This window comes from Triticum urartu, chromosome 7, assembly GCF_003073215.2.
Source record: "Triticum urartu cultivar G1812 chromosome 7, Tu2.1, whole genome shotgun sequence".
Classification (NCBI taxonomy): domain Eukaryota; kingdom Viridiplantae; phylum Streptophyta; class Magnoliopsida; order Poales; family Poaceae; genus Triticum; species Triticum urartu.
This window is the reverse complement of record NC_053028.1, coordinates 79502852-79528256: the sequence shown is the minus strand read 5'-3', so window position 1 is coordinate 79528256 and position 25405 is coordinate 79502852. Positions and strand designations below refer to the sequence as shown.

At 48.3% G+C, this 25405-nt stretch overlaps 2 protein-coding genes and 1 pseudogene across 2 annotated transcripts; 2 read left to right on the top strand and 1 right to left on the bottom strand.

The window, feature by feature from the left end:
- Positions 1 to 2623: 2623 nt before the first annotated feature.
- LOC125523956 lies at positions 2624 to 5665 on the top strand. Its single transcript, XM_048689030.1, has 2 exons — positions 2624 to 3713; positions 3784 to 5665. The coding sequence occupies exons 1-2, from the start codon at positions 2653 to 2655 to the stop codon at positions 5543 to 5545; spliced, it is 2823 nt and encodes a 940-aa protein (XP_048544987.1). The 5' UTR covers positions 2624 to 2652; the 3' UTR covers positions 5546 to 5665.
- Positions 5666 to 9137: 3472 nt separating this feature from the next.
- On the bottom strand, positions 9138 to 12301 carry LOC125521016 (PTI1-like tyrosine-protein kinase At3g15890). The gene is made up of 4 exons (XM_048686067.1): positions 11833 to 12301; positions 10972 to 11116; positions 10185 to 10447; positions 9138 to 10087 (listed from the first exon to the last, which is right to left on the bottom strand). The coding sequence occupies exons 1-4, from the start codon at positions 11901 to 11903 to the stop codon at positions 9466 to 9468; spliced, it is 1101 nt and encodes a 366-aa protein (XP_048542024.1). The 5' UTR covers positions 11904 to 12301; the 3' UTR covers positions 9138 to 9465.
- A 509-nt stretch (positions 12302 to 12810) lies between these two features.
- Positions 12811 to 13509, top strand: LOC125518420 (annotated as a pseudogene).
- The last annotated feature ends 11896 nt before the right edge of the window (positions 13510 to 25405 follow it).

The window sequence follows — 25405 nt, the reverse complement described above, 5'->3', positions numbered from 1 at the left end:
TCACTGTCTCAACAAACATGACATTTTGAAATACATATGATACATTAAGGGCCTGTTTGGCAGCTCTCCGCTCCGCAGCTCCGCTCCAGGAGCAGCCCGCATCCTATTTGCACGGAGTGGCCAAAGTGGCGCTCCATGTACTCTCGTATTTTGAGGAGCTAGATGAGTGCCGAACAGGCCCTAAGTATCGTAGCGTGCCCACTTTGTGAAAATAGCTATTGGTCTAAATTGCCATTTCCTATAATCCTAGCCAACTAATGTTGGTCCGATGTACTCATTATATGCTGCTGACTTTGTTTGCCAATGTTCATATGCTTCTGCTAAACAAATCCCTAATGGAATCACTAACAGTTAATGTACATATAAACATAAAAAATCATTACCACTCCCATTGTATCATCCATATTGAGGTATCCGTGCGTGTCCATCCATGAGTAGGTGTTATAGTTAGCAACTCTGAGGCACTTCCTAACCCTAGGAATTGCGGCGCGAACAAAAATGCATATGCTGAAAATGTTCATCTGGCAAACCAAATATATGGAACAGAGCAGAGCAGAGACTCCAGTTCCTTACCTCCTTTTTACGGCAGACAATCTAGTATGCGCTGCCAAATGTGGCGATAGTGACGAGTGGAGCTGATGAACTATGAGAAGCAAATGGCGAGCATGGTCTGTGCTTCTCGGGAGGGGGGGGGGGGGTTCCTACTACCAAACTGAATGTGTGGACCGCACAGGCGTCTTGCATTCATACACACTCATGCCGATACGGTATCGTTGTGTACGCCTACACACTTGAGCCCAAGAGTGGGCTTGACTACAATATAAGTACGTTCCAATCTTAGCATCATCCGATGGCAACGAGATACCCGGTAGAAACCGGTTCCACTAGAAAACCCACTCTTCCATAACCCCAAAAAGATAGTGGGCAATCGAGGCGGTCACAACGACTCCATTAGGCCGGTGTTTTCACCATGGTCGGCATAATAACAGTCACTTTAAAGACCGGAAATGAAAACTAGTGGCGCCGGTTTCTACCGGGGTCCTGCATGCTCGCCATGTGTGCAGGTGTACACAATGCATACGAGTACTCTACTGAAGTACTCTACTGAATTCAGTTGATTTGTACTGTTTTCGTGGGACCATCCATTGTATAGGAACATAGCATTTATTGCACTCATACTATTTTACTCTTTCATCCCACGGTCCATCCACCCATACTTTTAATCTGATTCTAAATGTTGTAACACTTTTAACGTTTGAACCAATGATCTGATTTAGAATCCGTTTGCAGATTAGTATTGATGACATTTAAATCTTGAACATGTTTTGAACAAGTTCAAATTCAAATTTGATACCATAATGAAACTCATGTGAAATGTGAGATGATACGACAACGAAACTGAAGTGAAGCAATAATAAAAACATGCAAAAGATAATGTAATGAAACTTATATCAAATCCGAGATGGAACATAGATGAATTGTGGAATGAAACAATAACGTAAATGTATGAATAAATACTTAAAACATGTAAAATTGTGATGATATAAAAATGATATCGTATAGAAACTATGTGAAGAGAACACTTTTAGTGTCTAGCCCAACCATGAAAGATATTTTGACAAAATGATATGAAACTTATTTGAAAGCTCCAAAAATATAAATGAAACCTGAATGAAATAGTACTGAAATCCGGAATGGAAAAGTAGCGCAACCATGTAATGAAAAATAATAATGAAACATGTAAAAATACGATGAAACACACATGCAATAGCTTCATATAAGTTTCAGTATGATTTCATAATCCGAATCTGATTTTTCTTCAAAAGCTTTCAAAATTGATCTCGTTTTGAAGATTTAAATATCATGAATACTAATATCCAAACGCATTGTCTTGGTTCAAAATATATAATCGGTACAACTATGTAATCAAACTGAAAAGCATGGGTGGGTGAGATGTAACTATACCGTGGGTTGGTTCAAAAGATGGCATACTGCCTTTTGACTATAAAACATAGCCACTAGTCATTTTGTTGTGCGGTCTCCTCGCTAGCTGTCCCACATGTCACGGGAAGAAGGTAATATGGTGCACATGTGTCACACAACGCATGGTATAACAACACACAATACATATCCCATGTGTGTATGTGCACATATGGCGTGCACGTAGAACCCCGATAAAAACCGGCACCGCTAGAAAAAACCGCTCTCCTTTAAAGATGGACTGATTTCGGTGATTTGGGAGAGTTGCTCTTATACGCTAGAGCACCCAATATGCCCCCGGCGGTTTGGTAGGAGGGGACCAAAGTGATCACCGGGCTGAGCTTTATACAGATTTCCTTGTGCGTGAGAAGGGAGGCATGGAGCGTTGCGTGAAGAGCGAATACTCAGCAGTGAATATATTATTAGGTACGATGTGTAAGCAACGTGTGACTTTCAGTGATTCGTTTCCAAAAGACGACACGCCGACGGGCACTCAATCGCCATGCATGCATGATACCATCCCACATGCACACGTAGAGCACAGCACACGGCGGCCGGACTACCCGCGGAGCAGAGCACACTATATATAATGGTATATGTAATGTACATGCTGCTCCGATCGTGCACAGTCAGTGCAGTGCAGTATACACGCTGCGTTCCCAGCCAAGAATCATGACGGCGAAGGAACAAGAAGACCTGGAGTTCCTGTGGAAGTGGCGCAAGTACCTGCTGCTGCTGGCCACACTGGTCGCCAGCGTCACCTACGGCGCCGGCCTCAACCCGCCGGGCGGCGTGTGGTCCGAGGACAACCACGCCCCAGCGCGCCACGTCGGCGCCGTCCACCCGCGGGCGCGAGCGCCGGTGTCCCCGGATGCGGCGGTCTACCCGAACCGCGTCGGCGACCCGGTGCTCGTGTCCACCTACTCGCGCAGGTACAATGCCTTCTTCTACTGCAACGCCGCCGCCTTCGTCTCGTCCCTGGTCGTCATCATGTTCCTGCTGGACCGCCGCATCAGCGGCAACCGAGCCGGCCTCGCCGTGCTCCGCATCGCCATGCTGCTCGACCTGCTTGCCCTCATGGCCGCCTTCGCCGCGGGGAGCTGCCGTGACGTGGTCGCCTCCATCTACGTCTCCGCGCTCTTCGCCCTCGTCTTCGCCTGCGTCGCCATCCTCGTGGTCGTGGAGAGACTCTGCAAGGAGCCGCCGGACTCCGGACCTTTCTCGGTCACGGTAGAGAACCTTAACCTCAAAGAGCGGCGCAAGATGCTCCTGCTGCTCGCCACCTTCGCGACGCCGCTGACGTACGCCGCGGGCCTGGCGCCTCCGGGAGGCTTCTGGAGCGAGAGCGTGGCCGAGCACCACGCCGGCGCGCCGCTGCTGCACGACGGGCGCTACAAGATCCGCTACCACGCATTCTTCTACGCCAACGCCAACTCCTTCGTCGCCTCCCTCGTCATCATCATGCTGCTCATGAGCAGGACGCTGAGCGACCGCCTCACCCGGTACCACGCGCTGTTTGTGTGCGTCATGGTGGAGCTGCTGGGCCTCATGGCCGCCTACGCCGCCGGGAGCTGCAGGCGGCCCACCACGACTGTGTACGTCGTGTCCCTCGTCGGCGCCGTGCTCCTCTACATTGTGCTGGTGCCGGTGTTCACCTTGGAAGCATTCAGGGGACGGCGGATATCTCGGATCACCACGTACGTAATCAAGCTCAGACACACTCCGCTAGCTTCGTTTCCATAATTATTTTTCTCCATATAATTAGTTGAGCTAATTCATGTCACTTGGATTGTAAAGTGAAAGGAGGACAACCCCCGTCCATGATGGGCAGGAAGAGAAGCTGGAGCAGTCGCGGTCGCTGGTTCTGCTGATGGCCACGTTGGCGGCGACGGTGACCTACCAGGCAGGGCTGAGCCCGCCGGGCGGCGTCTGGCCGGAAGGGCATCCGGATCACACCGCGGGGAACCCGGTTCTCCAGGACATGCACCCCACGAGGTACAAGGTGTTCTACCACTGCAACACGGCGGCGTTCGTGGCGTCGGTGGTCGTCATCATCATCGTCCAGAGCAAGGAGCTGAGCGCCGCCGGGCGCTTGGCGCTCAACACGGTCATGATACTGGACCTGTTCGGCCTTATGGGCGCCTACGTCGCCGGGAGCTGCCGGGATAACACCACCACCATCTACGTGTCCGCCCTGGCCGTCACCATCTTTGTCTACATCATCGCCAAAGTCGTGGCGTTCGCGGTTGGAGGCCGGGAGAGCGAGCCCACACGGTGGGCGCAAAGAATGTGGGGTAAGGTTGTACAAGCGTTGCTCCGCCTGTCGCGGCGGCAAGGAGGAGAAGCAACTCATTCTCCGGCCTCCGAGTCCGAGAGGAAGCGTATTGAAGAAAAAGCGCTCGAGAGGAGGCGTAAGTTCTTGCTGCAGCTCGCCATCCTCGCCGCCACCGTCACCTACCAGACCGGACTGAACCCTCCCGGCGGGTTCTGGCCAGAGACAGAGAGCAACGGCGAAAGATCGCTAATCGCCGGCGACCCGGTTCTCCTCGACCACTACGGGAGTAGGTATGAGGTGTTCTTCTACTGCAACGCCACGGGCTTCATGGCGTCCCTCGCCGTCATTCTCATCCTGGTGAACCAGAAACTATACAAGAAGAGCATCCAGAGCAACGCTCTTCACATGTGCATCATCGTTGGGCTGCTCGGCCTCATGGGTGCCTACGCTGCCGGTAGCTGCCGGCTGCTGCGCACCTCAATCTATGTCTTCGCGCTCGTGGCCGCGGTGGTCGCGTTCCTCGTCCTGCAGATCCTCTTCTGGGTGTACGCCGACTGCCCACATTTGTCACAGAGGATATGCCTGAAGGGGCTGCTCGAGCAGCTGTCGCCGTCGTCGGCACCGATGGGGGCGGGCGGCGAGGGCGAAGGCGACTGGCGTCAACAAGAACGATACCAACTGCGCAAGTCCCTGATGCTGCTCGGCATCCTCGCGGCGAGCGTGACCTACCAGGCGGGTCTCGCGCCTCCCGGCGGCACGTGGGGCGACGATGATACGGCGTCCTCCCCGTCGCCGTCGCCGTCGCTTTCACCACCGCCGTCGGCTGCATACCTGTCCCATGCCGGCAACCCAATCCTACTCGACACCAACCCGCAACGGTACCAGGCCTTCTTCTACTGCAACGCGACGTCGTTCGTGGCCTCCGTCGTGGTCATCATGCTGGCACTGCAGTACACCCTCAAGGAGCGCTTCGCTCCGCCGTGGGCGATGCATAGCCTGCAGACCGTCATGGTGCTGGACCTGCTCGGCCTGCTGGGCGCCTACGCCGCCGGCAGCTGCAGGGACTGGGAGACGTCCGCGTACGTCATCGCGCTCGTGGCCGCGGTGGTCGCCTTCATCACGATCTACATCCTGCTGTCATTTGACGAAGTGCGAGGGACGGCCGAGGAGCTCGCGGTGTGGAAGTACTTTTCTGGAAAGAAGGAAAAGGTGCTGAATTGCTTGGGAGCAAGCAATGATGATGATGATGATGATCAATCAGCCGCAACCGTAACGGTCGCCCGTGTGTAACTAATTAGTTTTACTACTTGTTTACGTCCCTTTGATTTGCAATTTTTTCCTGATAATTCCCTTGATTTGCAGTGCTGCTAATCAGGAAATTTATGCCTGATTTTGATTGTACACTTTATGTCTGTGTGCTTCCTATGTGATCTATAAATTATGTTTGATTTGGCTTGGCTAGGATATGAACTATTTGAAATTTTAGTAGTAATTCTATTCAGTTGTTCAATTGTTTAGACTTTTTGCATGATAATACGTTTTTTTACTCGAAATTTGCATAAGGATCATAGTAGAAGTAACATATTCATTGACCTGACAAAACTGAAAAGACAGTTGAACACTACATTTTATGCAAAGGAACATCAGCCAAGAAGAAAAAATACAATCAGAACAGTAAAACCCCTTGAGCTTGATACCAACGTCCGTCACCTGCCTCCTACACCACCACAGTAGCCACCAAAGGAAAAAAAATGACAAATCACCTCGTCACCCGAGCTTGGCGTGGCTCCATCGCTCATATGCAGCTTTGCAGACCTCCAAGGTGGCTCACCAAAGGTGAGGTCATTGTCGTTGAAGGAATCAGACCGGGGCAACACACCAGACACATCATCGAACTCCAGATCTGACACCTCCGAATTACTAAGATGTCGGAGAAGGAAGCCATACCTGCCAGCCACGTTCCAGATGCCGCCAATGCATATCACAATCTGCATCCGCTCCTGGACTATCTCCCAAGCTCCGCGTCGGTGCTGGAGCAAAAGTCGTCACAACAGCGGAGCCCAAGGGCACAAGTCCACCATGAGGATGCCGCCACTGTCACGCCATCCTTACTTGAACAGACTGATTTCCAAATTCATGCCCAACCATAGAACCAATCGCCTCGTCGGGGAAGGATCTGAAACTTCTTTATTCAGCGGCGACATCACTGCCGCCGAAGCCGAGAAGATGAACGACCCAAAAATCTAAGGTACTAAGGCCTAAACCTAAAGCTAAACGGCAAGGGATGAAAATACAGCGTGGCCCGATTGTTTTTCCACAGAGACACCAACTTTTTTAAGAAAAGACGCCAAAGGATATCCTAGATTTAATACTCATATTAATTAAAACAAAAGTCAGCACAATGAAAAAACAAATGAACATTTTCGTACATTGTATAAACTGTGCGGACATTATTGTTCAAACTTTTTTAAACTGTGCGGACATTTTTGTACATTTTATAAACTTTTTTCTAACATATCATGAACATGTTTCTGAAATGTGTGAACATTTATTAAGTTTTATTGTATTTTTTAATACTAAACAAAATTTTATTTACACAAACATTTTTAAACATTGTATAAACTTTTTAAAATGTTATGTACACTATTTTTGAAACATGTGACATTTTTAAATATCACAACACTTTTTGGAATGCTATCAACATTTTCTTAATTACATTAAAATGATTTTAGCACTGTTTTAGAAATTATGAACAAAAAAACTAACAAATAGAAAAACATAGAAGAAAAATTAGCAAAAATGCATTAAGCAACTTGCACGGCACGTTGGCAGCGACGCGTGAGCCAAGACGGGCTTGTGTCTCGCTATAAGCCAGACAAAGCTGCTCCCCTATTTCTCGCCCATTGAGAGACCTAAGTTTTTTTTAAGGAACAACACACTTTATTCAAACTTCAAGGTTCAAAGGAATACAAATATGGGGGGGGGGGGAGGGTTACATAACCCAACATGCCAGCCAACCTCAAGCAAGGTCGCTATTCTAGCTAATTTGTGAGCCACCTCGCTACATATGCGCTGCTCATGGCATATTTCACATGCCAAAAACTTTAACTTGCTTGCTTTGATCTCACGAAGAATCATGCAATAATATCCTCTGTTTTTTTTCATGTGTAGATCTTTTACCAGCTCCAAGCAATCTGAAGCAAGTCTAATCTTGGTAAGAGCCAAGTCTTCTCCTAGAGCAAAAGCTTCTCTGCAAGCATACTGGGCCGGTCTAGTACTGTAGCCGATGTGCAAGGTTTTTCCTCTATTATTTTTATCATTTTTCTAACGTTCTTACCTAGTTTCCTATGGTTTTTTCTTTTCTTTTTTTTCGGGTTTCATTGTTTCTTTCTTCACTTTTCACCAGCTTTCTTTGGGTTTTCCTATTTATTTATTTTCAACATGTGTCTAATTTTTCGATACACACCATACATTTTTCGTATACACCAGGAACATTTTTTACTCACATTTCACATTTCCCATATAAATGATTAGCATTTTTTAAAGATATTTATATTGTCTAATTTTTTCATAGATAACAAAATTTTCGTATACAACTAACGAAATTTCTATGTACATTTAACATTTTCCAAATACACGATTACATTTTTCGAAACACATATTTTCAAACCATTTTGGAGTGTGTGTTAAACATTTTGCAAACATGTTGAATCATTTTTTTAATGATATGAAACATTTTCTTTAAACTATGCTAACATTTTTACATTGCATAAACATTTTTCTTGAAATGTCATAACATATTTCTGAAACGCATGAACATTTAAAAATATATAATATACACATTTTTGAATGTCACGATTTTGTTTTGCACTACACAAACATTCTTGTTTGCGTTGTATAACATTTTTAAAATGTAACATGCACATCTTTGAATGGTACGAATTTGTTTTGAATTACATGAACAATCTTTTTTACATTGTATAACATTTTTAAAATGCAACATACACATTTTTGAATGGTACAAATTTGTTTTGAATTACACAAACAATCTTTTTACATTGTATAATAATAAATTTTTTAAACGTAACGTACACATTTTTGAATTGGTACGAATTTGTTTTGAATTACACAAACAATTTTTACATTGTATAATAGTATTTTGAAAAATGTCACATACATTTGTTTGAAACGTGTGAACATTAATTAAACGTAACATAATTCTTTTAACTGTACAAACATTTTCTAAAAGTTTGGCGAAGATTTTTTTAAACTGCATGAACATTTTTAAGTGTATCGTGAGCACTTTGAAATAATTAAGTAAATTAGTCTTTTTGCAATATACTGTATGTATTTTTTTATTTTTAAAATATAAACAAAAGTGAAAAAAAAGAGCATGTGAGTACTAGGCCGGTGCACTGCCGGCAAATAGTGAGACATAGCCGCACCCTCTGCGTGGTGCTTATCATATTTGGCTTTTTTCGCAATGATTTGAAGTTGGAAACAAACTTTTAGGGACTCTAGCACGCCTATGTCTCTACGTGCTAGTGTTTTAGCCCTTTTGCGATGATTTCCTTTTTCTTTTTTCACTGCCTAGGTTGGACTGTTTCGGTGAAAGTCGTTTAAAATGGACCCTAAATTCTGTGATCAGTATGTCACTGTCTCATGAGCTAGGGCTTGGGCCTAGCTTAGGACAACATGATAGCAGGAAATAGGATAGGCAGAGCTTCTTACAGACAGAATATGATCATCTCTTTTCGCCAAACACACGCAAGACAGACAGAGCAAAAGCTCAGCCATGAAAATCCTGCAAAACAAAGAACCCGCAAAAGCAAAGACAGGAAAACTGGCCTGCAGAGGGCTAATTGTCAGGAAGGAGAGAGCATGATCATCCAGTCATCTGCATTCAGTTGTATATGCGAAGGAAATTTTGTTTAGAGTAACCAACACAGTTGACAACAGGATGAAGCATGCCCAAACATCTGGGGAGTATACGGGCCTTCCACCCAGTGCACACAAAAAGCACTTTCTATAAAAAGCCAACTCACCTCTCTACATCTCCCCCTCTCTCAAAAAAGGGAGGAGTTCATCATAAATAACAAACCAATCCTATACATTTCAGTCAAGCCAAACCATGCAGACCAAGCTCCAATTCAGCAAGAATATCCACTCTACCAATACCTAGGGGCTAGTCCAGGGTACCAACCAACCCATCAAGCCCCAGCCAGCCCTTCATCATTCTTAAGAATGCAGTCGGTGCTCCCTTCCGGAGTCGTTCCGACGGAACTAGCCATCGAGTCTGGCCTAAATAGCTCCTCCTTTTCAAGCCTCAGAAGCATCTCTTTCGATTCACCTTTCAGCAGGGACACTACCTCAAGCATCGTCGGTCTCTTATCGGGTTCTCTGTGTGTGCACGCTAGTCCAATCAGCACCACCCTTTTTAGTTCAGACTCAGAATACTTATTATTGAGTTTTGAGTCCGCGATTTCATCGTATCTACCCTCTTTGGCCAGCGGGAGCATCCAGTTTCGGACCCCGAGCATTTTCTGGGAGCCTGATTTTTCTACTGGCTTTCTCCCACTAGTGAGCTCCAGAAGTATTATGCCAAAGCTGTAGACATCACAACCTGTTGTAGGCTTGCCAAACATGACGTACTCAGGAGCATGATAGCCTCGTTGGTTTTCACCGATAATCTTATCATGATCTATTTCATCTGAGATGAGCTTCATAAGACCAAAGTCACCAACGTGTGCTTGGAAATCCGAATCAAGTAACACATTGGTCGATTTGATGCTTCCATGGATTATCGGAGGTGTCTCATGGTGGTGAAGATACCTGCAAGAAAGCACCCATGAGGTTATCTCAAACTGCTTACCGGAAGTAAAAACGAAAGAATTATCTATGTCATGCTACTACGAAGACGTTTACTCACGCAATAGCCCGAGCAGCACCAATGGCAATAAATGTTCTCCGCCGCCAGTCAAGAAGGCACTCCGAAGAGTGTGTTCCGTGGAGATGTGCAAAAAGACTTGAGTTCGGCATATAGTCATACACCAGAATGCGTTCAGGCCCATCAGCACAATATCCACGCAAACTCAGGAGGTTTTTGTGCCTTACTCTTCCCAAAGATTCGACTTCTGCAGCAAATTCCATTTCTGTCCCATTTCTTGCATTCTTTAACTTTTTAACAGCAATCTGCATCCAAAAATATTTATCAAAAATTAACTTGACTAAAAACTATCGGTGTAAGCAGAGTTAACTTGGTAAAAGCAGAACTGGTGCACCTTTGAAAATACGTTATTTTCGGGTGGTCAGTGAGTGATTTCTTTAATAAAAAACAGACGTGTGACGCAGTAGTTGGGGCCAAGTCAGGGCATGTGCTGGATTGTTTTTTCTATTCAGCAGATGTATACTTGCAAACCTGTAGCAAGTTGTCTAAGTTGACCTGCCTACGAGAGGATATCCTACCTAACGAATGCTAACGCAATCAAAGATCAGTGTTCCAGAGCAGACTAAAGTAGTTATAACTGACAGTTGGTTGTTGTTTAGTTAGGCAGCTATCGAATAGCATTTGCCCAACTGTGCAAGTAAAGCAATGAACTACTGGCCCAACTAGACAGCAAGGAACATCAAGGCGATAAAGCTGGCATTCTTCTTCCCATCATGGGAAAGGGAATTGGGAAATGTATAGAATGGATCAACATGTAGAGAGCAGTAACCTGAGAGCCATCCCAAACTTGTCCCCAGTAGACGCTCCCAAGCGAGCCTTCTCCGATCTTGTTGTCGTAATTGAATCTATTTGTCGCCGACTGGAGCTCCCTCAGCGAGAACACCCACCTGATGGATCGATTCCGCTCGTCGTTCCTGAAAAAACCAAAGACATTAGTTACACGGTGAGCATGAACTCTCCAGGTACAGAATCAGAGGTCCAAGTCAGTTCCCGTTTTCAACCAATGACAATTCACTCGTGCTCCTAATTCCTGAACCAATCCTGCCTAACTCCCAAGAACAGAAAATCAGAGGAACTCTGCATCGAAATAACATCCCATCCCAATTATCGTTCTATGTCCATTTGTGAGCATAATACACTTGGCTTCGGTCTGGGACAACAATTGCGAAACTGTTAGCATCGCAAAGAGACAAGAGGGCTTAAACAAGGGACAGATGCGTCCTCCAACGCCAAACTAACACAGCACGTTTTGGACCTTCCGGAGATGAGATTCGCCCCCAATCGCGTGCCGTAGCATCTACTTGCCCAGTCCCGACGAGCCTCACCGGCCGCCGCTGCTCCTACAAACCAAACCAGGCCGGACCAAGACTCTTTCAAAGCGAAATTGAGCAGCGCCTCAACAGAATTACTCGTCCCAGGGCGCCGTGGGCGGCACCCTCGCGTAGCACAACCTAGCCAGACAAGGCGGCACGGCGAAATTCCCACCCAGGTTAGAGCGAGCGAACTCGAATCGAGGGTGCTCACGCGACGCGCCGATCGAACTCCGCGCCCCGCCGAACTCGCCGACGAGGCCACCCAGGTCGAAGCGAAAGCGGGGACGGGGGGAGAGCTTTGGTGTCGGTATACTTACAGATCGTCCCCGGAGGCTTGCCTGCCGCAGCAGAGGACCCTGTGGGCGACCCGCGAGAGCCTGTGGTGCATCGGTGCCCGCCCGCCCGCGCGCGCGCGCCGGCCGGTCTCCTGCCGCCGCCGCGCCTCCCGTGCCCCGGCGTGAACAGATTTGGCGCGCGCGCGCGCGGAGGGGGGAGCAGTCGTCGCTTGGAGGGTAAGGAATGGCGTGGTAGACTGGTGGGCGAGGCGAGGGGAGGAGGAGGAGGAGGACTTGTTGGAGAGCCAGGACGTGACAGCCTCGCAGCCTGGAGTCCTGGACTTGCGGTGATCTGGTGTGGTGGGCTGGTGGCTTTGCTCCCCTGCCCGCTTTCTTGACCCGTCGGTGTTGGCGTTGGTACGCGTGGTTGCCGTGCGGTCGAGAGAAACCGCGTTGCGCTTGCGCCACCGCGGCGCCGTTAAGGCGGCCTCCGCTGACAGCCCGATGGGGCTGGCGGCGGCCAGTGGCTAGTACGTACTGTTTGGGCTGGCAGGGGACGCACTTTCCATTCTAACCGGACTGTTGACCCCGGTCGGCGGGGTTCGGTTTACGGCGCCGCGCCCGTCCAACCCCCCGCGCCCGTCAAAACAAAAGAAGGTTTGGACTGGCACGGTGCAACTGCGATGGCTTGTTTATTTTGGAAGATTTATGAGGTAATAGCATCCCAGGTAGCCTAACTTGCATTCAATGTGATGATTTAGTCCCAAAGTTGCAAAACTTGACCAAACCATACCCTAACTTGCACCTCATGTGATGATTTAGTCACAGGCCAATCACAGCTCGCCATTTGGCTGGACCGGTCAGCACACGCAGTTTTGCAGAAAACCCCCTGCCGTTTCCAATTATCAACCCGCAGTCACCCCCACCTGAATTAAATCTGTCGACGGCGCCCCCACCGCCACCGCTGCGGACGCGGATGCCATGCTCGGCGAGCTCGCCTCCAACCTCTGACGCGTACGCCGACGCCGACGCCACGATGCGCTGATCACGCAGCAGTTCCCGGTCCGCTCCAAATCCCAGGCCCATGCCCTCGATCGCGTCATGGCCATCAAGCTGTTGGAGGAGCACCTCATCCCGCGCTGCGTCGAGTGCCTCGCCAGAGGCAAGGCCCCCGTCCCCGGCAAGACCCCCGACTCCTCCACCTCCTAGCCGGACAGCAGCCCCGACAGGGACGACCCGGACCCGGTCGCGGCCGCCACCGAGGCCCTCGCCAAGGTCGACCTCTCCGACGACCCGGACACCACCGCCACCGCCAAGTCCGGCTCCAGCAAGCCCCGCCAGGCAGCCAGAGGCGGCGGCGGTGACGTGGGCAAGTCACTCGACTACCTGTACCGCGCGTGCAGGATCGCTCGCCGTGAAGCACATCGACATCGCCGTCTCCGTCCTCTCCCTCTTCATGGAGCCCAAGAAGCTCGCCAGCCTCGCCGAGTGACGCGTACGTGAGTCATCTTGCTCTATTATGTTTCTAGCCATGGAGGATTTACTGCTAGTAGTGTTTAGTGGTTTGGATGAGTGATTTGGGTAGTCGTTTAGTTCAATAGAGGTTCAGATGAGAGATGAGCACTGTGTTCTGTACTTCTGATTGCATTATGTGGCACCGAATGGTTGTTGCCTAGCTTATCCAGTGCGACTTGAATGAATTTTGGTGCGAATTTGGTTGATCTTCTTGTGCTCTGTTCCGACTGTTTGTTCAACTTCTGTTGTTGCTTGTGCTAATTTTTTTCCTGCATGCATCAGTTATTGTTTAGATGGCTCAATTCACTTTCAGTTTTTACTCTGAATCATCCTATGCATATAAGGAATGTTGTTCAGTTGTTAGAATTCTGTTTGAAAAGCGTGAGCGTTTGATGATCAGGCACAGGACCGGATGCCACAAACTCACTGCAATGATCATTTCGTTCTTCTATTATGATATACTCCGAAGTACTGCATATTTATGTGTTTTGTCAGTCCCCTGGAGGTCCTGCAGGCGGTGCTGGAGTTGCAGGAGGCGGTCGCGGTGTCCTGCGGGCTAAATTGCTAACTGAATGTCTTTGTCAGTCCCCTTTCGGTTATGGCTCATGAACTTAATTACAGTGTTCATCTTGTTTCTATTCTGTTAAGGTGTGCATGATTGATCGACTGCATGTTCTGTTTTTGCACCGTGGATCATGTAGGACGAATGTCATTCAGATACAGGATCAGCCTTGCTGAAACTCTTTGATATTCTCACCTTTTCGGTTTTGACTGATGAACTCACCTCGGTTAAATTCTAGCTTATGACAGAAATGTTGGTAGCTGCGCTAAGCTTCAGGATTTTATCAGTACTTAGGATTGATCAACTACAGAACCTGACTAAAGTTACTTTAATTGTGTCCCATAAAACAGTTTTTGGAGAGTTGGTTGCTGGGCTAAGTTTGTTTCTGTTGGTTGCTAGGCAATTTCCTAGTTGTGTCTGATCAAGCAGTTTTCTAGAGTTGTGCAAATGCAACTTAATGTTGGTCAGGTTCTGTAGAATTATGCACTGATAAACTTGTCATCGTACATGGTCTTTATTTATCGTGTTACCACTCTCGTTTAAATGCATTTGTTTTTGGAGACAAGGCAGTGAAAGGAGGTGCAGAGTAACATGTTTTTCAGATTACATGCATGTTAAGTACACAAGCCCTACTTTGCATTTTGCCCAGCGACGTTGCCTCTATACCATGTTTTAAACTGCTAATTCTGCTGTATATGCCCTTCCTAGGGTCATTAATTTGTGAATCACAGAATATGAGTAGTGTTGTATTCGAGCTCTGAACTTCGTACAGTAGAGCACACACACATGACACATGTACAAGTAGAGTAATTCGTACCGTCGTGCTCATCTCGGTCGCCGACGCGGCCGGCGTCGCCCTCATCGGAGTCATCATGGTGTACATATACTGGAAGCTGCGCGACCGGCGCGGGGACGACGACGACGAGGACGAGGAGGGGCGAGGGCTCTTCGCCTGCCCGTGCATGCAGGCAAACACCTGCGGGGACTCGTCGGACAGGTCCGACGCGGGCGGCGGCGAGAAGAAACGCGGCAACGGTTCCGGGGGTGGAGGCGGCTGCGAGGACGGGGAGCTGGTGGCGATCGACAAGGGGTTCCGGATGGAGCTGGACGAGCTGCTGCGGTCGTCGGCGTACGTGCTGGGGAAGGGCGGGAAGGGGATCGTGTACAAGGTGGTGGTGTGGTGGTGGGCAACGGGACGACGCCGGTGGCCGTGCGGCGGCTGGGCGGCGGCACCGCGGCCCTAGAGCGGTACAAGGAGTTCGTGGCGGAGGCCGGCGCCGTCGGGCACGTGCGGCACGCCAACGTGGTGCAACTGCGCGCCTACTACTGGTCGCCCGACGAGAAGCTCGTCGTCACTGACTTCATCAACAACGGCAACCTCGCCTCCGCGCTGCGTGGTACGTAACATCCTCTTCTATACAATTCGCGCTCTTTTTTCCAACGTTTGCTCTGCTCTGAAGAACAGAATGGGTTGATAATTGGAAACGGCAGGGGTTTTTTTGCAAAACTGCGTGCGCTGACCGGTCCAGCCACTTGGCAGCCAATTTGAAGATGGTTATGTTTCCTAACCATGAACAAAAGAGTTGTTATTTGATTAACGGGATCACATCATTAGAAGAATGATGTGATTGACATGACCCATTCCATTAGCTTAGCACCCGATCGTTTAGTATATTGCTATTGCTTTCTTCATGACTTATACATGTTCCTATGACTATGAGATTATGCAACTCCCGTTTGCCGGAGGAACACTTTGTGTGCTACCAAACGTCGCAACGTAACTGGGTGATTATAAAGGAGCTCTACAGGTGTCTCCAAAGGTAAATGTTGGGTTGGCGTATTTCGAGATTAGGATTTGTCACTCCGATTGTCGGAGAGGTATCTCTAGGCCCTCTCGGTAATGCACATCACATAAGCCTTGCAAGCATTGCAACTAATGAGTTAGTTGCGAGATGATGTATTACGGAACGAGTAAAGAGACTTGCCGGTAACGAGAGTGAACTAGGTATTGAGATACCGGCGATCGAATCTCGAGCAAGTAACATACCGCTGACAAAGGGAACAAAGTATGTTGTTATGCGGTCTGACCGATAAAGATCTTCGTAGAATATGTGGGAGCCAATATGAGCATCCAGGTTCCGCTATTGGTTATTGACCGGAGACGTGTCTCGATCATGTCTACATTGTTCTCGAACCCGTAGGGTCCGCACGCTTAAGGTTTTGATGACAGTTATATTATGAGTTTATGCATTTTGATGTACCGAAGTTTGTTCGGAGTCCCGGATGTGATCACGGACATGACGAGGAGTCTCGAAATGGTCGAGACATAAAGATTGATATATTGGAAGCCTATATTTGGATATCGGAAGTGTTCCGGGTGAAATCGGGATTTTACCGGAGTACTGGGAGGTTACCGGAACCCCCCGGGAGGTATATGGGCCTTAGTGGGCTTTAGTGGAAGAGAGGAGAGGTGGCCAGGGCTGGGCCGTGCGCCCCTCCCCCCTAGTCCGAATAGGATAAGGAGAGGGGGGCGGCGCCCCCTTCCTTCTCTCTCTCCTCTTTCCCCCTCCCGAATCCTATTCCAACTAGGAAAGGGGGGAATCCTACTCCTGGTGGGAGTAGGACTCCTCCTGGCGCGCCCTCCTCCTGGCCGGCCGCACCTTCCCCTGCTCCTTTATATACGGGGGCAGGGGGCACCCCTAGACACACAAGTTGATCCACGTGATCATATTCTTAGTCGTGTGCGGTGCCCCCTTCCACCATAATCCTCGATAATATTGTAGCGGTGCTTAGGCGAAGCCCTGCGACGATAGTACATCAAGATCGTCACCACGCCGTCGTGCTGACGGAACTCTTCCCCGACACTTTGCTGGATCGGAGTCCGGGGATCGTCATCGAGCTGAATGTGTGCTAGAACTCGGAGGTGCCGTAGTTTCGGTGCTTGATCGGTTGGGCCGTGAAGACGTACGACTACATCAACCGCGTTGTGCTAACGCTTCCGCTGTCGGTCTACAAGAGTACGTAGATCACACTCTCCCCTCTCGTTGCTATGCATCACCATGATCTTGCGTGTGCGTAGGAAATTTTTTGAAATTACTACGTTCCCCAACAGTGGTATCAGAGCCTAGGTTTTATGTGTTGATGTTATATGCACGAGTAGAACACAAGTGAGTTGTGGGCGATATAAGTCATACTGCTTACCAGCATGTCATACTTTGGTTCGGCGGTATTGTTGGACGAAGCGGCCCGGACCGACATTACGCGTACGCTTACGCGAGACCGGTTCTCCCGACGTGCTTTGCCCAAAGGTGGCTAGCGGGTGACAGTTTCTCCAACTTTAGTTGAACCGAGTGTGGCTATGCCCGGTCCTTGCGAAGGTTAAAACAGCACCAACTTGACAAACTATCGTTGTGGTTTTGATGCGTAGGTAAGATTGGTTCTTTCTTAAGCCCGTAGCAGCCATGTAAAACTTGCAACAACAAAGTAGATGACGTCTAACTTGTTTTTGCAGGGCATGTTGTGATGTGATATGGTCAAGACATGATGCTAAATTTTATTGTATGAGATGATCATGTTTTGTAACCAAGTTATCGGCAACTGGCAGGAGCCATATGGTTGTCGCTTTATTGTATGCAATGCAATTGCGCTGTAATGCTTTACTTTATCACTAAGCGGTAGCGATAGTCGTGGAAGCATAAGATTGGCGAGACGACAACGATGCTACGATGGTGATCAAGGTGTCGCGCCGGTGACGATGGTGATCACGACTGTGCTTCGAAGATGGAGATCACAAACACAAGATGATGATGGCCATATCATATCACTTATATTGATTGCATGTGATGTTTATCTTTTATGCGTCTTATCTTGCTTTGATTGACGGTAGCATTTTAAGATGATCTCTCACTAATTATCAAGAAGTGTTCTCCCTGAGTATGCACTGTTGCGAAAGTTCTTCGTGCTGAGACACCACGTGATGATCGGGTGTGATAGGCTCTACGTTCAAATACAACGGGTGCAAAATAGTTGCACACGCAGAATACTCAGGTTATACTTGACGAGCCAAACATATACAGATATGACCTAGGAACACGGATGTAACACCCTCGATGCGACTATAGCTCCCACGTGTCGAGGCACGACTTAGAGACATTATCGCATTGAAGGCATATGTCGCAAGTTAGGCAATCTTCACAACATCCCATGTAATATGATAATAAAAGGGGAGATAACATAGTTGGCTTACACTCGCCACGTCAATCAAGTACATAAATAACATTACATCATCCAAGACACTCATGGCCCGACTACGGCGCCAAAATAAAGAGAACCCAACATGCGACAACGATCCCAATCACCCCCAACTGGGCACCACTACTGATCATCGGGAAAGGAAATGTAGTATCGTTGAGAGTCTTCGTCGAACTCCCACTTGAGCTCATACGCGTCTCCTGGAGCGGAATCATCGGGCCCTGCATCTGGTGTAATAGTAATCTGTGAGCCACAGGGACTCAGCAATCTCGCACCCTCGCGATCAAGACTATTTAAGCTTATAGGCAAGGTAGGTAAAATATGTGTGGAGCTGCAGCAAGCGACTAGCAAATATGGTGGCTAACTGATTCGCAAAGGAGAGCGAGAAGAGAAGGCAAAGCGCGAGCGAGAAACTAGAGAGCAACATGCGCAAACATTACTCCAACACCGTGTTCACTTCCCGGACTCCGCCGAGAAGAGGCCATCACGGTAACACACTCAGTTGATTCATTTTAATTAATTAAGGTTCAAGTTATCTACAACCGGACATTAACAAATTCCCATCTGCCCATAACCGTGGGCACGGCTTTCGAAAGTTCAATCCCTGCAGGGGAGTCCCAACTTAGCCCATGACAAGCTCTCACGGTCAACGAAGGAATAGACCTCCTCCCAAGATGTTCCGATCAGACTCGGTATCTCGGTAACTCAAGACACTTCGACAGGTTAAAACAAGACCAGCAACACCGCCCGAATGTGCCGACAAATCCCGATAGGAGATGCACATATCTCTTTCTCAGGTCACACTCAGATGAGACATCCTACGAGTAAAACCAACCCTCAAGTTGCCCCGAGGTGGCCCCGCAGTCTACTCGGTCGGACCAACGCTCAGAGGAGCACTGGCCCGGGGGGTTAAAATAAGATGAACCTTGGGCTCCGGAAACCCGAGGGAAAAAGAGGCTAGGTGGCAAATGGTAAGACCAAGGTTGGGCATTGCTGGAAAAGCTTTAATCAAGGCGAACTATCAAGGGGTTCCCATTATAACCCAACCGCGTAAGGAACGCAAAATCCGGGAACATAACACCGATATGACGGAAACTAGGGCGGCAAGAGTGGAACAAAACACTAGGCGAGAGGCCGAGCCTTCCACCCTTTACCAAGTATATAGGTGCATTAAGATAACATGGCAATATAATGATATCCCAACAAGTAAATAAAAGATGTTCCAACAAGGAACGGCCTCCAATCTTCACCTGCAACTAGCAACGCTATAAGAGGGGCTGAGCAAAGCGGTAACATAGCCAATCAACGGTTTGCTAGGACAATGGTGGGTTAGAGGTTTGACATGGAAATTGGGAGGCTGACAAGTAAAAGGTAGGCATCGTAGCATTGGCATAGCAAAAGAGCGAGCAAACTAGCATAGCAAAGATAGTAGTGATTTCAAGGGTATGATCATCTTGCCTGCACAGTTGTCAGAGTTGACTGGATCCTCAAAATAAAACTCAACGGGCTCCTCGTTAGCGAACTCGTCTCCCGGCTCTACCCAAACAAGACAAACAAGCAACAAGGATACAATCAACCACGTGCAAGACCAAGCAATATGATGAAATGATGATATGCTATGCGGGATGCGATGCGGGATGCAAAATGCAAGATATGACAGGAAATGTATGAACCTGGCCTCAACTAGGAATTCCAAGTGTGCCACTGGAAAGATGAGATGAAATCGCTTGAAAACGATATAAACAACGCCGGAATCGGAGCTACGGTTTGGAAATGGCAAGCGTTTCAAAAATGACACCGGTCTGCGATTTACAGCAAGTAGGCATCTAAATGCAACGAAATGAACATGCTACATCACCCAAACATAACAACAAAATACATGGCAGGGATGCACACAAGATGCTTAACAAAAGTCTAGCACTGAGCTATGGCCAAATCATCCCTTAACAGGTTCAAACAAGCATGGCAAAAACGCAAATGGTAAACAGATCTCAGACTTAGTGAAATTAACACTTGTCTGGAATTTCAGATCATATAGCCCTCTTCGGAGCAACAAAACAACATGCTACAGGACCTGAACATGACAAAGAAAGACATGGCATGGAGCTACTCAACAAGCTTAACAAAAGTCCCTTAGTGACCTTGAGCCAAAAGGGATCACAAAATATACTAACAAGCACACGAACATAGCAAAAACATAATCAGTTTTCAGACTTAATGAAAACTGGGACATGCTGAAACATAACTCACGAAGGCATGTACGAGCTCGATGCACTCACCACGGTGCAAGTCATGGCAAAACAAACATACACCCATAAAGAAGGCACAAAAAAAACAAGCTAGACATGGAAAGAACAATGGCATAGCATGCACGGATCAACTACAATAACATCGGCAAAATCGCAAACAAGTTGACGATCTGCCCAGATTCGCAACAAAGCGAAAGTAGAGCTCGATTGACTCAAGCTAGGGCGCTCCATAATTGCAAACAAAGACATGGATGGATAGAGCACTACAATATTAATAAAAATCCCTTATTGATCATCCTCAAAAGAGGCACGGATCACTAGGAAACAACAAGAACATATGGCATCATGAACTAAACAATCCCAGGACTTAGTGAAATTACTAAGTCCCTGAAAACAGAATTAGCAAGTGCACCACTTTGCAAGCTTGCACAAGTCACCACACACATCCTAAAAATACATGGGTTGCACCTCTGGATAGATGAAAAAACCCTTAACAAAACATATGAAGAACTCACGGGCATATCATGCACACATTAATCATGGAAAAAATGACAAAAGTGCTAAACGGAGTAACAGATCTGACAATTAACTCAAGTATCCCTCTTCTAACAGCATTTCGGGCACCAATATGAGCTCAAATGAAAATGATGCAATGGAATGAAATGATGTACTCTCTGAGATGAACATTTTGATATGCTAAATGCCCAAATCAGAGCTACGGATGCAAAGTTACGGGGCCTCGAACATGGGCATATGAACTAAAAATTCTAAGGACTTAGTGAAAAAAAACTACCCCAGATCAGATCTAGGGTTTCGGGGCACGCGGCCCGAGGCGGCGGCGGCACTGTTCACGTCGTGGTCGAGGTCGCCGGCGATGGCGTCGTGGTGGTCGGCGGCGGGTAGAGGGGAGGCGAGGCCGGTCGGTGGGGGCGGCGGCTGGCGGCGCCGGGCCCGGCTCCGGTCGGCGGAGCGGCGCGGGGCGCCGGGCGGAGGAGGCGGGCTGCTCCGGGCGGCGGGCGGCGGAGGTCGGCGGCGAGTAGAGGCGGCGTCGGCCGCGGAGAAGAAGGGCGGCGCGGGCGGTGGAGGACGACCCGGGCGGCTGCTACGGGCCTCGGGGGCCGGCTGCGGGCCTCCCGGGCCGGCGCGGTGAGCGGCGGCGCGCGGCCATGTGGCAGCGTCTGACTGGGCGCGGGGGGCGGCGGACGTTGTCCGGCCCGCTCCGGACACGTCCGGCGGCGGCGGATCTGGGGTTTTAGGGTTAGAGGGGAGAGGATCCGCGAATTTGAAATGGGGGTGTGTGTATATATAGGCATAGAGGGAGCTAGGAGAGTCCAAATGAGGTGCGGTTTTCGGCCACGCGATCATGATCGAACGCTCTAGGACATGGAGCAGAGTTTGGTGGGTTTTGGGCCAAATTGGAGGGGTGTTGGGCTGCAACACACACGAGGCCTTTTCGGTCCCTCGGTTAACCGTTGGAGTACCAAACGAAGTCCAAATGGTACGAAACTTGACAGGCGGTCTACCGGTAGTAAACCAAGGCCTCTTGGCAAGTCTCGGTCCAATCCGGAAATGTTTACTCCCCACACACGAAAGAAAGCTAGAAATGACCACCGGAGGAGAACAAAGCGCCGGAATGCAAAACGGACAACGGGGAAAATGCTCGAATGCATGAGACGAACACGTATGCAAATGCAATGCACATGATGACATGATATGAGATGCATGACAACGACAACAACACACGGAGACAAAGACCTGAACCCGAGAAAATAAATATAACTTAACGCCGGAAACGGCAAGGGTTGGAGTACAAATAGGGAAAGTTACATCCGGGGTGTTACAACACTCCACCACTACGAATGGATCTCGTCCCGAGATCTAGGACTAAAAGAACGCCGGGTACTCAGAACGGAGGTGATCCTCGCGTTCCCAGGTAGCTTCAAGGTCGGAATGGTGTGACCACTTGACTTTGAGAAATTTGATTGACTTGTTGCGAGTCTTGCGTTCAGTCTCTTCAAGAATAGCAACTGGGTGCTCACGATAAGAGAGATCTTCTTGGAGCTCAATGTCCTCGAAGTTGATGGTGCGGTCAGGAGCCTTGAAGCACCTTCGAAGCTGAGAGACATGGAACACGTCATGAACATTTGCAAAGTTTGAAGGAAGCTCGAGTTGATAGGCGAGGTCTCCTCTCTTGCTGACAATCTTGAAAGGTCCCACGTATCTGGGGGCAAGCTTCCCTTTGATACCTAAGCGACGAGTACCTTTCATAGGAGAGACACGGAGGTAAACATGATCTCCGATCTCGAAAGCCAAAACACGGTGCTTACTATCATAGTAGCTCTTCTGGCGGGATTGGGCTGCTTTGAGGTTATCTCGAATGACTTTGCACATTTCTTCTGCCTTTGTGATTAAGTCATTACCCAAAAGCTGACGTTCACCGGTTTCAGACCAGTTGAGAGGGGTACGGCACTTCCTGCCATACAGAATTTCAAAAGGGGCCTTGTCCAAACTTGCTTGAAAACTGTTGTTGTAGGAGAATTCAGCATAAGGAAGACAATCCTCCCACTTCATACCGAAGGAGATCACACAAGCCCTGAGCATATCTTCAAGAATCTGGTTGACACGCTTGACTTGACCGCTTGTTTGAGGATGGAAAGCTGTGCTGAAGCGGATGTTAGTGCCCATGGCCTTCTGGAAAGAATACCAAAACTTCGAGGTAGAGATGTTGCCACGGTCTGAAGAGATCACTTGAGGAATACCGTGTAGAGAGACAATTCGAGAGGTATAGAGTTCTGCCAATTGAGATGCAGTGATCGACTCTTTGATAGGCAGAAAATGAGCCACTTTGGTGAGTTTGTCAATGACAACGAATATAGCATCATTGCCACGCTTGGACTTTGGAAACCCAGTCACGAAGTCCATCTCAATATGGTCAAACTTCCATTCTGGAATGGCAAGAGGTTGGAGGAGACCTGCTGGCCTTTGGTGTTCTGCCTTCAGTCTTCTGCAGACATCACATTCATTCACGAATTGAGCGATCTCGCGCTTCATTCGAGTCCACCAATAAGCTTGCTTAAGGTCCTGATACATCTTCGTGCTCCCAGGGTGGATGGAGAGGAGAGAATTGTGAGCCTCGTTCATGATCACTTTACGGAGGTCACCTTTGGGTACAACAATACGATCCTCGAAGAAAAGAGTGTCCTTGTCATCAAGGCGGTAGCACTTGTACTTGGACTGACTCTTGGCAATCCCAATCTTCACCTTTTTCACCATAGCATCAAGAAGCTGGGCTTGGCGAATCTGGTCTTCTAAGGTGGGAGAGACTAGAAGGTTGGCGAGGAAACCTTGAGGAACAACTTGCAGATTAAGTTTGCGGAAGGATTCACAAAGCTCGGGTTGATAAGGCTTGAGAATCAGACTGTTGCAGTAAGCCTTTCTGCTCAAAGCGTCAGCAATCACATTGGCCTTGCCTGGAGTATACTCGATACTCGGATTATACTCTTGAATCATTTCGACCCATTGAGTTTGCCTGAGGTTGAGATTAGGCTGAGTGAAGATGTACTTGAGACTCTTGTGATCAGTGAAAATGTCCACTTTTCTTCCCAATAGAAGATGTCTCCAAGTCAAAAGAGCATGCACAACTGCCGCCAACTCGAGATCATGAGTGGGGTAGTTCTTCTCATTAGGCTTCAACTGGCGAGATGTATAAGCAACAACTTTCTTCTCTTGCATCAACACTGCGCCAAGACCTTGGAGAGAGGCATCACAAAAGACCTCGTACGGCTTGGATTCATCAGGCGGAGTCGGAACTGGAGCAGTGATCAATTTCTCTTTCAAAGTGTTGAAAGCAATATCACACTCCGGAGACCAAACGTACTTGACGTGCTTCTGAAGAAGATTTGAGAGAGGCTTCGCGATCTTAGAAAAGTTCTCAACGAATCTTCGGCAATAGCTTGCGAGACCGAGAAAACTGCGGAGTTGCTTCACGTTCTGAGGAGGTTCCCAATTCACAATTGCGGACACCTTCTCAGGATTCACGGCAATGCCCTTGGCAGAGATGATATGACCAAGATAAAGAACCTCATCGAGCCAAAATTCACACTTGGAGAACTTGGCGTAGAACTGATATTCTCTTAGCTTATCAAGCACCAAACGCAAGTGCTTGGCATGATCTTCCTTGTTCTTCGAGAAAACCAGAATGTCGTCGAGATAGACCAAAACGAAGTCATTGGTGTAGGCGTTGAAGATGAAGTTCATCATGCGAGAGAACGTCGGAGGAGCGTTGGCGAGGCCAAAAGACATGACAGTGTATTCATATGAACCAAAGCTTGTTCTGAATGCTATCTTGGGAATATCTTCTTCACGAATGCGAATCTGGTGATAACCCATACGGAGATCAAGCTTGGAGAATACTTGGGCACCTTTGAGTTGTTCGAACAGCTCATTGATGTTGGGAAGTGGATATTTGTTCTTGATGGTCTTCTTGTTCACCGGACGGTAATCAACACAAAGTCGGTCCGTTCCATCCTTCTTCTTCACAAAAAGAACACCACAACCCCACGGAGAAGAACTAGGCCGGATGAGACCCATTTTCTCTTGCATATCGAGTTGCTTCTTCAGCTCCTTCAACTCTTCAGGTCCGAGCTTGTAAGGACGCTTGCACACAGGTTCCGTACCGGGCTCAAGATCAATAACGAATTCAACTGGCCGGTGCGGAGGCATTCCTGGAAGCTCTTCTGGAAAGACGTCTTGATATTCGCAAACGACTGGAATTTGAGAGATGTCATCCAATTCACCCTTCTCATTGAGAGAAAACAGACGGATAGTATTATCCCGAGCGGCAAAGACAATTACATCCTCAGACGAATGAGTCAATTGAATCTGCCTGGCTGCACAATCAAGCTGAGCCTTGTGCTTAGAAAGCCAATCCATCCCGAGAATAAGATCAATATCCGAGTTACCAAGAACCACCGGAGAAGAGAGAAACTTGTAATCACCCAATGTGATAGAGATATCGGGAGCAACCAAACTAGAAGTC